The sequence below is a fragment of the Carassius auratus genome, unplaced genomic scaffold (assembly GCF_003368295.1).
Source record: "Carassius auratus strain Wakin unplaced genomic scaffold, ASM336829v1 scaf_tig00029227, whole genome shotgun sequence".
NCBI lineage: Eukaryota > Metazoa > Chordata > Actinopteri > Cypriniformes > Cyprinidae > Carassius > Carassius auratus.
Window position 1 is genome coordinate 1 of NW_020525754.1, and position 13,673 is coordinate 13,673.

The 13,673-nt window shown below is 39.4% G+C and overlaps 1 protein-coding gene across 1 annotated transcript in view; it reads right to left on the bottom strand.

The window, feature by feature from the left end:
* Window positions 1–855: 855 nt before the first annotated feature.
* Window positions 856–13,673, bottom strand: part of LOC113079796 (protein sidekick-1-like) — a gene marked incomplete at its 3' end in the record, with an annotated part of 46,706 nt that continues 33,888 nt past the window's right edge. The window contains exons 6-11 of the mRNA XM_026252018.1: window positions 11,103–11,186; window positions 9,172–9,366; window positions 7,203–7,319; window positions 5,535–5,702; window positions 1,299–1,396; window positions 856–1,079 (exon numbers count right to left, since the gene is read on the bottom strand). Coding sequence (XP_026107803.1) covers window positions 856–1,079; window positions 1,299–1,396; window positions 5,535–5,702; window positions 7,203–7,319; window positions 9,172–9,366; window positions 11,103–11,186 — 886 coding nt within the window. The remainder of the gene's footprint in view (window positions 1,080–1,298; window positions 1,397–5,534; window positions 5,703–7,202; window positions 7,320–9,171; window positions 9,367–11,102; window positions 11,187–13,673) is intronic.

Consider the following 13,673-nt stretch of genomic DNA (forward strand, 5'->3'; position numbering starts at 1 on the left):
TTAATGTTAATAAAAAAAAAAAAAAAAAAAGAAAAATCACTCACCGCTCTTGACGGAACAAACAACTTTGGTAGCTTTAACAGTGATTATATTTAATTTATACAGTGAAAAAAATGCAATGCTATTTTAAAGCTGATTATTAATTTCTGTACTTGAACACTTAAAACAACTACAAACCTAAAGCACTGTTTAATTTGTATCTTTGTTCATTAGACCTTTCACTTCTCTTTAATACTGTTTGAGCTTTATATTTGTTAGTAGTTTTTGATGTGGTATCAAAAGAGGAATCATGATGAATTGTAAAAACTGGTATCTTAAACGTCGGTGTCATATAAGCTTATTTATTAGAATAGAAAGAAAACATGAGTCAAAAACAATGACTGCAACAACTATTTTCATTTATTTGTATATTTTTTGTGGCAGGGCCAGAGAAAACGTTGGCAGGGCAAGTAAAAAAATTGAGCAATCTGAAAGAAATCCTTGAAAAAAAAGATGAAAATTTTCATTTGTGGGTGGATTATGTAGGACCACCTAAATATGTGTTTTTTTAGTCTGTTCTATTGTCCACCGGGTGGAAATCATATTACACCTATCCTCGACAAGCCTCACGATTTGAGGTATTATTCATGTCTATAGCAGAAACGGCGTGGGATGAGCTACATGACAAAGTTGAATACTTAGGGTTAGAGGTTTTTGAGAGCCGTCATATTTTTCGCTCTTCAGTTCCGTCCTCACACTTCAAAGCCGGCTTGTGAAAAATGACGCGCAATACGCATCTGGAAGGTGACACACATCCATCAGCACAGCGCATTAGTCAGCCTAATGCTCGAGATGAAGGGAAGCTAAGTCACTCACATGACCTCCAGACGGGGCCGCCTTGGGTCGTTGCCGGCCTGAGAGATGACGTCACAGGTATAGTCCCCGATGTCCCGGACCAGTTTGACTGATTGTGCAAGGAGCCCTCCTGCAGGCTGATACGCCCCCCTCTGGTCTGGCCTCACTAACTCCTCATCCTTTTTCCACACGTACCTGCCAAGTGAAGGAGACGAGGAGCAGAAGAGAACTCTATCACAGTCAAACTGACACAGGGGGAGCACAGGAAACAGCACTGGCTCATACGCTGATATCCAGCATATTAGTGCCGAATTAACTGTACAGCACTACGGATCGCGCTTTGAATCAACTTCAAGGCCTGTGGGCTGACACTCTGAATTAACATTACAATCAAACCGAGCGTGGAGCCCTGGGCTCTGATGTTGAGAAGAGAGGAGGAAGCAGTTTGTCATCACCCACCTCACTGCCACGCGCGGGTCGTGGGTGGCACCGCACTCCAAAATGGCCGTGGTCCCCTTAATGACACGTCTGTCCATGGGAGGCCTGGATATGGACGTGCGACCTTGGAGCAAACACAACACTGTTAATTCTGCACTAGTTCAACATTTCCAAGAACCAAACAGCTACGCTTCACTGTTTAACAGCCTTTTCACACGTCAACAGCCGAGTGAATTTCCTTCCCGCTGAGACAATGCCAGGACTTTACATGCTCTGATCGGTGTGTAATAACAAGTCTGGATGCTGTAGATATCACCTTGTGAATCTGTGCTAAGAAGCTATTTTCACGGAACAGCTTATCAGTCTCTGCTCTGACTTTATTTATTTAGAAAAGGAAGTTTGATGTGAGTTTCGCTTTTGTATAGACCAGAACCGCACATTTCTGCTGAATAAATGGTGGTCAATTAGTCACATTATTTTCCTGTTCATCTGAAATAAAATTATATGATATATATGTACTCTTCATTTATAAAACTGATTGTCAGATCATGTTTAATGTGATGTATTAAAGACAATTAGCATGTTTAAACTCACAGTTAAAGGGATAGTTCACCTTAAAATGAAACTTTTATGTTTATCTGCTTACCCCCATGGCATCCAAGACGTAGGTGACTTTGTTTCTTCAGTAGAATGCAAAATTAGATTTTTTAACTCAAACCATTGCAGTCTATCAGTCTTATGCTGTGTTTACACCAAGCGCGAATAGAGTGCCAAATTCACGTGTAGCTTGCCGCTTGAACATTTTGAAGGTATTCGCACATCTAGAGGGAAATATACGCGCGTAGAAAGCAAAAGTTTCTTGTGGGAGGGGCAAGTGCTAGTGGTTGTCTGTTTGCAAGATGGCTGATGTTGATCGAGCACTCGGGTCTTTTCCACTTTTTCCTGCACACGTCCTCTGAATAAACGCATGATCTTGTTAGCGAAAAGTAGCTGAAGGCTATATTGGAGGAAAATACTTGTAAAAAACAGCGGGAAGGCCGCGGGTCGATAAACGTGTACGTGACTCAAAAGTTAAATGTGTATTTACAACACATTCTTCCAAGCAAGGTCTTATATGAACTTGTGTGTGATACTTGTGTCATAAAGCTCCTGTTGACTGCTCACTGACAACATCAGTTGTTCCTCCATGTTGAATGAGTGACTCCTGAGCAGGCTCCTGATTGGTTAACGCGGCACAAATTGACGCCAAAGTTCAAATTTTTCAAGTCGGGTGGCAGCAGAGATGTATAGTAACGAAGTAGAACTACTTCACTACTGTACTTAAGTACTAAAAGGCGGTATCTGTACTTTACTAGAGTATTATTTTTTTCTCCTACTTCCACTTTTACTTCGGTACATATTTTTGCTGAGTTTAATACTTTTACTCCGATATTTTTTTCATGTGCTGCATCGTTACTCGTTACAATTATAATAATGTTACGAATCATTCCATTACAAACCACTGCCAGAACTGTAGATGGCAGATTTGATGAAGCTGCCACATCATTGAGCGAATCAAGCGAGACTGCGCGTGCTGACTGAACTGCTGTGAAGAGAGAGATGAACACCGAGCCGAGCCAGATAATGACTCGTTCACGAGTCAAGAACCGGTTGCATTGGTTCTCGGATGACCAGTAATGTTAGTTCTTTCTGACAGTTCGATTCAATAAACCAGTTGAAGAAAACAGTTCACCGATTCTTTTGCGCTCGATGCAATGGCGTCATTGGCACTGACTGCACCTGGGCTCATAACATTAACACAGAATCAGTTCAGAATCAGTCACCAAAAGAATCAGTTCGGTCCAGATGTGTGTCGGTTTGCTTCACGCTAAATCACACATGCGCAGTATCATCAGCTCCTCGATTCACGAATCGGACGCGTCTGACAGAAACGGTTCTTGACTCATTTTCTGGCTCGGCTCGGTGTTCATCTTCAGTTCTCTCTTCACAGCAGTTCAGTCAGTGTACTGTTTGAGTCAATGAATTACTCCGGGATATTGGTTTGTTTTAACTCAGAGGGAGTGTCAGACACATTAAACAAGTTAACAGCTTAATTCATCTGTGGATTAATGCGTATTGTTCGATTTGGTGGACTGGTTTCAAAAAGATCTGGTTACATCGAATGATTCGTTCGCGAACCAGATATCACAAACTGCTTTGTTTTTAACTGTCTTACAACAGACACGGAAGAGAAGACAATGCTGAATAAAGTCGTAGTTTTTGCTATTTTTGGACCAAAATGTATTTTCGATGCTTCAAAAAATTCTAAATGACCCTCTGATGTCTTACTGGTTTGAAACAACATGAGGGTAAGTTATTAATGACATCATTTTGCAAATTGGGCTAACTAACCCTAGTAACGGTTTTTTGTTTACAAGAAGTTACAGTCAAAGGAATTGTGATTGTCCTTTAGGTTAATCATTTGAAATAGTAAAAACAATATGTTCAAACTTTTGACTACTTTCTTTAATAGCTACATAACACAATACTTCTACTTTTACTTTCAGTACTTGAGTAGTAAATTTTAAAATAGACTACTTGCAATACTTAAGTACAAAAAATGTTGAATACTTTAGTACTTCTACTTAAGTGTGGTGCTTAAAGAGCACTTCAACTTCTACTCAAGTCACTTTTTTGATAGAGCACTTGTACTTTTACTCAAGTATGGGTCTCTAGTACTTTATACATCTCTGGGCGGCAGACTCGAAACTCGCGTCACACATAAATACACAAAAGCACCATTCACGCGTAATGCGCGTATCGTGCCAGACGCTCAATTCACACGAACTAGACACGTGAATGAGGTGAACTTGCGTGTTCCGCGCCGCGTGAAATGTCTCATTCGCGCCGTGAGACCTCCAGATGAGCGTAAACGCGCCTTTGCATTGACTTAACATTGAAATCATTCGCGCCAGACGCTCTATTCGCGTTTGGTGTGAACACACACTTATAATGTAAGTCGATGGGAATCACGGCTAAAACATAAAAATAAAAATTAAAAATACACAAAAGCAAATTAAATCCTGCTAAAATGGGCAAAAAGGCGGGAGCTAGTTGCTGAAGCCACACCCACCTAGCTTGACAGCAGTGTCAGCAGCGGCAATCCACCTGTCACTCAAGTGGCCACGCCCTTAATTATGCAGAACTTTAAGGCTTAATATAATTTCAACAGATGAATTATAAAAAAATTCACCCCCCTCACAGTTGTCATGACGGGCAAAATTATCTATTTAGACCAAAATAATTTTTTGAACCAGGCTGTAAATATTTTTTTCGGCTGTAAAGCATTTTAACATGGGGAGTCTATGGGATTGACTCTCTTTTGCAGCCAGCCTCAAGTGACTAGTCGATGAATTACAGTTTTAGTGACTTCCTTGCTGGCTTCACAAGAGAGAGTGGGAGGTTGCGGCTAGGTTTTGAGGAGGCACTCATACAGTTCAGACAGTTCAAGGCATTGCAGTGCATCAGAGGTAAAAAACTATATAAATACTGTTCAGTTTCTTGCACAGACCGATCAACTTATGGAAGCTGCATAGCTACATATGGAAGCTTGTTTCTGCCACAGAAAAATAATACAACTATTTGAAATCTGGGGTGCAAAAAATAAATTAAAAAAAATATTGAGAAAATCGCCTTTAAGTTGTCCAAATGAAGTCCTTAGCTATGCATATTACTAATCAAAAATTACGTTTTTATATATTTGTAGTAGGAAATGTAGAAAATATCCTCATGGAACATGATCTTTACTTAATAAAAAAAATATATTATTTTTGCCCCATACAATGTATTGTTGGCTATTGCTACAAATATACCCCAGCGACTTAAGACTGGTTTTATGCTCCAGGGTCACATAATACAGTCACAAAATTAACATTTTATGATATTTCATTTAAAAAAGGACCACAGGGGGAAAATTATTTCAGCTTGCTACCATACTCATTCCTTCCTTCCTTCATTTATAAGTAAACTCAAAATTGCAAGATATAAACTTGTAATTGTGAGAAATAAAGTCAGACCTGTGAGACTATGCAGGGATAGAAAGCGCTCGGATTTCCTCCAAAATATCTTAATTCTTTTTCAGAAGATGAACAAAGGTCTTACAGGTTTGGAACGAGATGAGGGTGAGTAATTAATGAAGGAATTTACATTTTAGGGTGAACTATCCTTTAATTTTTTTATTCTGTGGTGGAAAGTTGGGTTCAGATTAAGTGTGTTTCTCTTACTCCATACGGTGAGGGAGGCGCTGGCGTTGATCGCTCCTTCTGAGTTAGCAGCGTAGCAGGTGTACATCCCCGTGTCCTGCAGCGCAACCGGTTGAATCTGCAGACCACCGGACTCCAGCAGGGTGAAACGTGAAATTTGCATTGAACCGCTGGCGAGAATCTGGGTATCTGATGTGCATACATATGCAAACAAACACACACACACACACATACACATACCCAGTTAGCTCAACATCTCGCATCTGCTTCCATATAAGGAATTAATAGAACATCACTATGCATGGAGTCGGAGTCCAGGATGATTTTATTACAAGCTTATAGGTTTCCCAGAGGAAAATCCTCCTAAAACCGTCTGCAGAGCTCTCTACCTTGTTAGGGGACGCTATTAAATATGCTGCTTCATAATTGGGAATGCTATGGAAACGACTTCATGAATATCGCCAAAACAGTCGTAGAATGTAATGGAACTTTTTTTGTTACTCTTGCATGAAATTATCTTTTGTGTTGCCAATCGGCTGCAACAAAGACATCTTAATGGCTTCCTGTGAAGCACAAAACACACAACCTCATACATCAATTTATGCCTCCGCTGCAGTCACAAAGGATGCCTGCGATCTGGCTGTAATCAGTGAAATATAGCACTAGTACACATAACAAAACAGCAGGGCAGAGATGGACTCGTGTTAATAATGACATTACTTCTGCACGTTGATCCTCCGTTCAAAAACCTAGCTAACTGCCTGCGGAGACAACATTTTAGGTAAGCATAGATGCTCTCAATGTGAAGACTGTTCCAAAAAAAGTCAACTTAATTATGCTGCCTCCTAATAAATCGAATTTTTACCAAATCCTAAAAAAGGATTAAAAAGTATTCTAAATGCAGAATGCATTGTGACAACAAGGGGAACAAAAGTCCAAAATGATTTCTATTTTAAACAAATGCTGTTCTATTTCATTAAGAAAAAAAATCTTTTTCCACAAAGATATTGAGCAGCACAAAATGTTTTCAACTGATTTTGAAGAAATGTTTGTTCAGCAGCAAATCAGCATGTCAGAATGATTTCTGAAGGATCATGTGACACTGAAGACTGAATAGAAAAGTTATTTTAAAGTGTACCGATATTTCACAATATTACTGATTTTGCTGCATTTAGATATTATGATTGATGAGCATAAGAGACCTCTTTCAAAAACATTTTTAAAACTGTTACTGAAACCAAACCTTTAAACATTAGTGTATTTTATGCAAAGGCAATCCTAGAAGATTCTGATGAACTCAATAATAAAAATGGAAATAATTCAAGATTATAAATAATTAAAATGTTAATCATAAATGAGCTTATATTTTATTTAGTGCTGGAAAGCATTGACACAAACTCTTCAGTGCAATTGAAAATGTATGATTTAGCTAATATTCAGGTATGCAGTGTACTTTCATTCCATTCATTTGCCAACTTCAAACTCAAGTGAACTCAGTTGCGAGTCAAGTGTCCCCTACATAGGCAGCATATGGATTTGTATGGATCCAAGACTGAATAGTTAAAACTCTCCAATGTAGGCAGCAAGCAACTCAATATGTTTTGGAACAGTGCTCAGGTGTGATTTATGCCTTGTTCAATAGTGAATTAGAAACTGCTCAAATCAAACATCACTTTGCACTAGCTTTACCTCTCTTCCAGATGATGGCAGGATTCGGGGCCCCAGATACCTGACAGGTGAACGTGGCCACCGCTCCATCTGTGACGGTGATGTCGACCGGCGCCGCGGTGAAGGCCGGAGCCATACCTGCAAAACACACAGTCACAGTTTTTAATCAGGAAGAGAAAACGCCACATCCGTTCACACGCTTAATGCAGTCCGCCCACACACCTTCTCAGGAACACGCAAATTATTATAAGTACCAAACACCAGCCAGTAAATTGTATTAAAACAATGTTATGTCCATCAAAACACTACTGATGCTTTTTATTGCGATGCGGGACCTGTCTGCAAATTTGTGTTTCAAATCGGAGATGGTAAACAACTAGCATGAATCTAATTATACTGTTCTGATTAGGTGCCCAATGTGGCATTGTGGAGTTGCTAGGTCATTTTTAATAGGCAGAGATGTGTAAATGAACAGGTATTTCCATTTGTAAAAGTAAAACATGCTGCTGTTTGAGAGCAAAAGATCGCTGTTTGGATGTATTGTTGAATATGTGCCATATTCATTTGGAACAGCAGAGACAGAAATATAAAACCCATTACAGCTTGCTTTCCAATTGCTTTATATCATTTTTATCACATGAATACTGATGCCACGGTAAGGCTGGGCAGTATAACTCAAATTTTATACTATGCTACGAGTAATTATTTTTTGTTATCATAGTCACAGTATATAATCACAGTCTAGTAATTTTTTTTCCCAGACTGACCAGTATTTCTATGACTAATACAGATTATTGCAACCAAGGCTCGTTGGAAAAACTTGCTTCTACCTACAGTACAAAATGCCTGCAAAACTTAAAAAAACAATCTACAAAACACAGCCGTTTCCAGCTAAAATTAAAACTACAGATCATTGATTTATAGAGACTTAACTTCGTTCAGTTCCTAGCACAATATTACGTCGTAACCTGACTTAGCTTTTACCATAAGTGCATTAATAGTAAACTAATCTAAAAATGCCTGGTTGCTTTAGCAAATGCATTTTTACTTAATGTTTGCATTTTTTAAACTACTACAATACAGAGAGCAACCAACATAAAAAAGAGCACTTGAACTGTACATCTTGACACAATGTTCAACACACTGAAAAATCAGAGGTAGGTATGACATTGAAAATCAACACTTTCATGCTGCGTTGTTTCTTACGGTGACCCCGTTCATAGGCTCCCTCGGGACATAAAGGCCTGGTGAGTGATTACATATCACACTAGCATTCATCCACTGTACTTATCCTTGATCACTTTAGCATGAAACAGATCTATACAGGAATAATAAAGCCGGCAGAAGAACTAACACAGCTTTGATCGAACCGTCGCTTAATGAGCGGGTCTAGATATGCACAATCAATATGCAAGACTGAAAAAGCCGCATTCCATCCGAGATCACCAGCCGTTCAGTGAAGTGAGCGAGTGCTTTTCGAAATAATAATCTTTTTAATAAACTTCATTCCCAAAAATGGCCTGTGCAAGCCCTGACAATCGGCTAATTCAAAGGTCAACACAACTGGAAGTTAAAATCATTACGGCAATCTACATGCAGTAAATACGTGCAATCGGTGCTGTGGTAATTATCTGTGTGATGAGAGTGCTCCTCTGAGGGGGTCTTAATGTCCTCCTGTACTGATCAGGGCAGTGCCCTGACAAACACTACGATGTAATCAACTCCAGACAGGCCTCTCCACAGGGAGCCGTTGAGTCTCTTATGGAAAGGAGTGAGAATCACACAAGCGTAGATTAGGAACAACACATCTGTCGCGCCGGGGAACTGCTGTACAATGGCTGAGAGAAGGTGCACTTTGCAGCTGGCCACATCTAATACCCTTGACAATGTCTCGATTGTTTGTGTGTCAAAAATTAGTAGCATCAAATCTGGAAAGCGTGCGATAAAGAATGCATGCCGCCCCGCAGGCCGGCCTCGGGGTCAGACTCACTAGTGATGTCCAGGTAAGTGTGGACCTGAGCCTCTCCGGCCGAGTTCCTGGCGAAGCACTGGAAGATTCCGGCATCGCTGGGCTGTAGCTTCTTGACCTGAAGCCCCATGCTGGAGATGACCTTATAGCGAGGGTTGTTTAGTTTACTGAGGGGCACGGCATTCTTATACCACTCCAGCTTCGGCATGGGCACCCCTGTGAATTAAAGCACAACATGATAGGTCACTATGATGCTCAGATGAAGGTAGGAATTAAACAACTGGGTCCAGAACTTTAAAATAAAAAAATAAAAGAAACCTGGAAATTAAAATGAATTATTATTATTATTATTATTATTTTAGAAAATTGCAAAATAGCAGACAATAAAACAGCATATTTTTTGTCTAAAATGAATATTGATAACTACATTTAAATCTATTTACATTTCCATTTAAAGGTGAATTTAGGAATCACAACATTATAACGTGCAATATAAACAATGGATATCCATTTTGAGATTTACTAAAGATATTTAACAGCATAACTGCAGACAGACAGACAGACAGACAGATTCCCAAGTTCAGTGAATCCATTTAGCCAAAGTGAAATTACACAACGTTTATCCTCGTTCTTGTTTTTGGAAGCTCAGGCCTGTGTGGTGTGAAGCCACATGCACCGCCCTGGTCTAAACACTCTTTATTATACACACACTCATAGGTCTAATTGTGAAAATGCTGGCTGCACCCTTTGTAGGATATAAAAAAGATGAAGTGTCAAGTGGAAATGAGATGATCTGAGGCCTTAAGCTTCCAAAGAGATTCGGCTTGCACGCTTCTAAGAATATTCCAGCAGCTTGGAAAAGCGCACTCTCGGGGGGAATGATATAAGTTACAGCTGAAAGAGCTAACAGAGAAAATCATCACTCGCTGTGTCTCGCGTCTGCATCAAGAGAAGGCCACCAGATTGTATTATTCAAACTCATTTAGCGCTCTTCGCCTGTGGTTAACGGCTGTATAAAGCTCCACTCGGCAGCAAACAGTTATGGCGTGCAAGTTTTCCAAGATGTATCAAAAGAGAGAGGGGCTCTGGGCATGTGTTATATAGTCTTTTCCTTGATCCTCGAGAGCTGAAGACTTCTGATTCAGCTCTGGAGAGATATAACTTCTCAAAACAAAAGGATTCCTTTCAATCCAGCCACATAAAAAAGTGAGAACGGTCCCAGAAGCAGCACACAGAAGAGGTAATGGATTGATTCCACTTTCCACTCTTGAGGATACGGCGGGGTGACTCGCTTGTTTTTATTTCTCGCAGCCCATCTGATGCTGAGGGATCATTTTTACCCCTCGCTGAAATTGCAGCTGAGCCGAGCCTGAACCTCAACGGACAAATATCATAAGTACGGTTATAACAGTTGGGCCGACTTTCCATTCCAGCGCTATTAGGAAGCTAGAGAATATTTCTGGCAGAAAACCAATACCATTTCATCGTCCATTTTTCCACTCTATAATGATAATGGTTTAAGCCTCTTCCCATCAACACCTCATATCTCACAGCTAATCGTAAACTCTTCGCCACTCGTCCGAAAGGCCGCCATCTGTCTTCCACGAAGGGACGCTGACATCCTCTAAATGCACAGATTTTATAAATCACCCCCAAACAGAGCAGGACACAGCCCTCGGGGTTGGTTAATAGACCCGCACAGCGCTCCTGGAACTTCATTCACGGCGGTAGGCGGCAGCGCAAAGAATGCAAAGAGAAAATTGCTATAAATACCTTTACGTAACTAAGCTTACCGACTACAAAAGCTCTGTGCGCTCAATGAAGTGCCTGGATCAGAAGGGGGTTGAAGTGTATTGTATGTCTATTGTGTGTAAAGCATATTGCAGAGTATACTTATAAATCTCGAATCAATCCAGCCTCCTCGGTTTAAGTCCCGCACGTAAAACACTCACCTCGAGCTTGGCACTGGATATCCACGCTTTTCTCCACCTCTCCCATCATCTTTCTCCTGGGCTCAGCGGTGAAATAGGGCGCCTCTGCAAAAAGCAAATAAGCTTATTTGAGAACACAGTGACATTTCTCAACCGAATACAAAAGAGTGACGTTTTTTCGAGGTATTGAAATTCATAAACAGCTTCAGAAATAATCGAATGATTCCGTCAGAGGAATTCAATGTGTTTTCTTAAAAACGGTATTTTCATTGAGCGCAGATGGGCGTGGGACAAATTTATTCCCTTTTCGGTAGCAACTGAACGTTTACTGGAGCAAAAGCAATGAATTCATAAACACTGTCAAAATTGAAATGCTCGGCTTGTGGGCTTAATGTGGTCACGTGTGTTCGGCAGTCAGACACGTGGAAGCATCCCATTAAGACTGAGAGCACTGGTGGGCATGTTTCGTTCACTCACCTAATGCACAATGTCCTCTACTCTAATGTTTGGACTTCCTGCAGAGGCACAGATGGCCACTGAGACTTCACTTTCTCACAATACTGCAGTCTTACATTATAGATTTCCTGTTTACAAAACATCTGTTATGAGTCTGTAATGAGGAAAATCTGCCGTTGATTATGTTCACATTATACTGTAAACAGATCTGCATGAATGCTGTATTGTTTTAAAGGAACCGTTCCTCCCAAAAATACAATTCTGTCAATCATTTTATTATCTCCTGTTGACTGTTACAAGTCATTTGTAGAAAACTGAGGGAAATATTTATCAAAATGATCATATTGCACTTTTACACAAGCAGATCATATGACTTATGACTTCCAAATCATGTAAATTCATGTCACTCCAAAACAAAATTGTACCTTGTAGGGGTGCAGCAGCTTGTCACTTGGGCAGAATCCCTTGAAGAGATGTTTTTGTACCTCTAAAAGGTTCATAGCAGTAGATTAAGGATACATATTACAACTTTATGGTACTAATACACACCTTTTAGGATAAAATAAAGTACAAAGTTGTACCTTTTAGGGTACTGTCTCATTGACAAGCTGTTAAAGACACCTGGCAGGGTATAATTTTGTGAGACTGAAGTCAGAAATTTAAATGTGATGATTAATTTGTTGAATGTTAAAGTACTTATTAACACAAGACATTAGTCAAAACTGGTTTTTTTTGGCACTGGTCTTTTTTTTTAAATTTTGGGCTATTGCTTTCATAACTTGTCTCCTTTCAGGAAAGAAAACATTCAAACTACACATAAGTCTTCATTTTATCATACTTCATCTATTTGCATCTGTGCATTTTAAATGTCTTTCAAATGTTTTCCCCCAATATATATATATATTTTTTACAATGCACTCTACTTGATTATAGCAACAACAGCTTTATTCCTATTTATATTCTGAATGATTTTACATAAGGGTTTGTTCATTTAACCATTGTCCATTCACATGGTTTATATAACATAACATTCCTAAAAACATGGTGGAAATGTACTTGTTTTCTGGCTCTACACAGTATTTTCTGATTTATGGAGGGGTCTAAAAGAAATATCCAAAATCCCCTGTGTAAAAACTTTAAATATGTCAACAAAACGAAACAAGAATTCCTAATTTGCTTATTTAAATTTTACATTTCATTTTAATTAATAACTGTCTTAATGTCCGTTAAGCAAATACATTTTTACCCCAATCACTTGTAAGTAAACCATTCAGTTTGAGTTCCCCTAAAAGTTTAAACATGGTTTGGTTTGCTTGAGCATCCTAATGTGCCTGACGACAACAACCCTCACTCAACCAATCGCATGAGTTTGGGGCGGGGCTATATGTTTGCATGTCCAATGGCAGATGAGGAGAGTAGATATTCACAGGTACTGTAATACACTGAAAATGAAATGATATAACATTGATTTGACCTGACATGAGGGTTAATAAAATGTTCATTTTTGGTTTAATTATTCCTTTAATCGGTTATTTAGGAGCTTTAATCATGAAAATTGAGGCGAGAAAGCACATTCATCGATTTATTTTCTATGAGCTATTTCATAGATCTCTTTAATAGTTTTACAAGAAATTAATCTTGTATGATGTACAGCTCAAAAGAGACATTATTGCAGAGATTTACGCTTGTGATGTGTGTCTTCTGGGAAAAACTCGCAGACCATCAAAACTCTGATGTGCATCTTTTACCCAAATAAGCAGATGAATAAATGCATACTTAGAGATCTTGAATATAATTCAGGCACCCAAACAGTCACTAAGCTTCTGACTTATGTGCAGCGCCACACTGACAGCCCACATTCATCAATTCACATGCACTCTTGCCCAGTGCAATATATTCCTCCTGTTAGGGATCCGTCTGTCTATACATATGTATTGGACTTCACATGGAGCTCAGAACACCTGTCAGCTGGGCTCTCAAATAGACGGCAATGTGAAGTGAAGAGAAGGCATAAATATTTAATATGCTGTTTAGCTCAATGGGTTTCCATATATAACTGTACAGAGAAGAGGTGGACAAACTGCATGTAGTCCATATGGGTTAAATATATGCAAAGACAGGAAAAACTGTTGAATG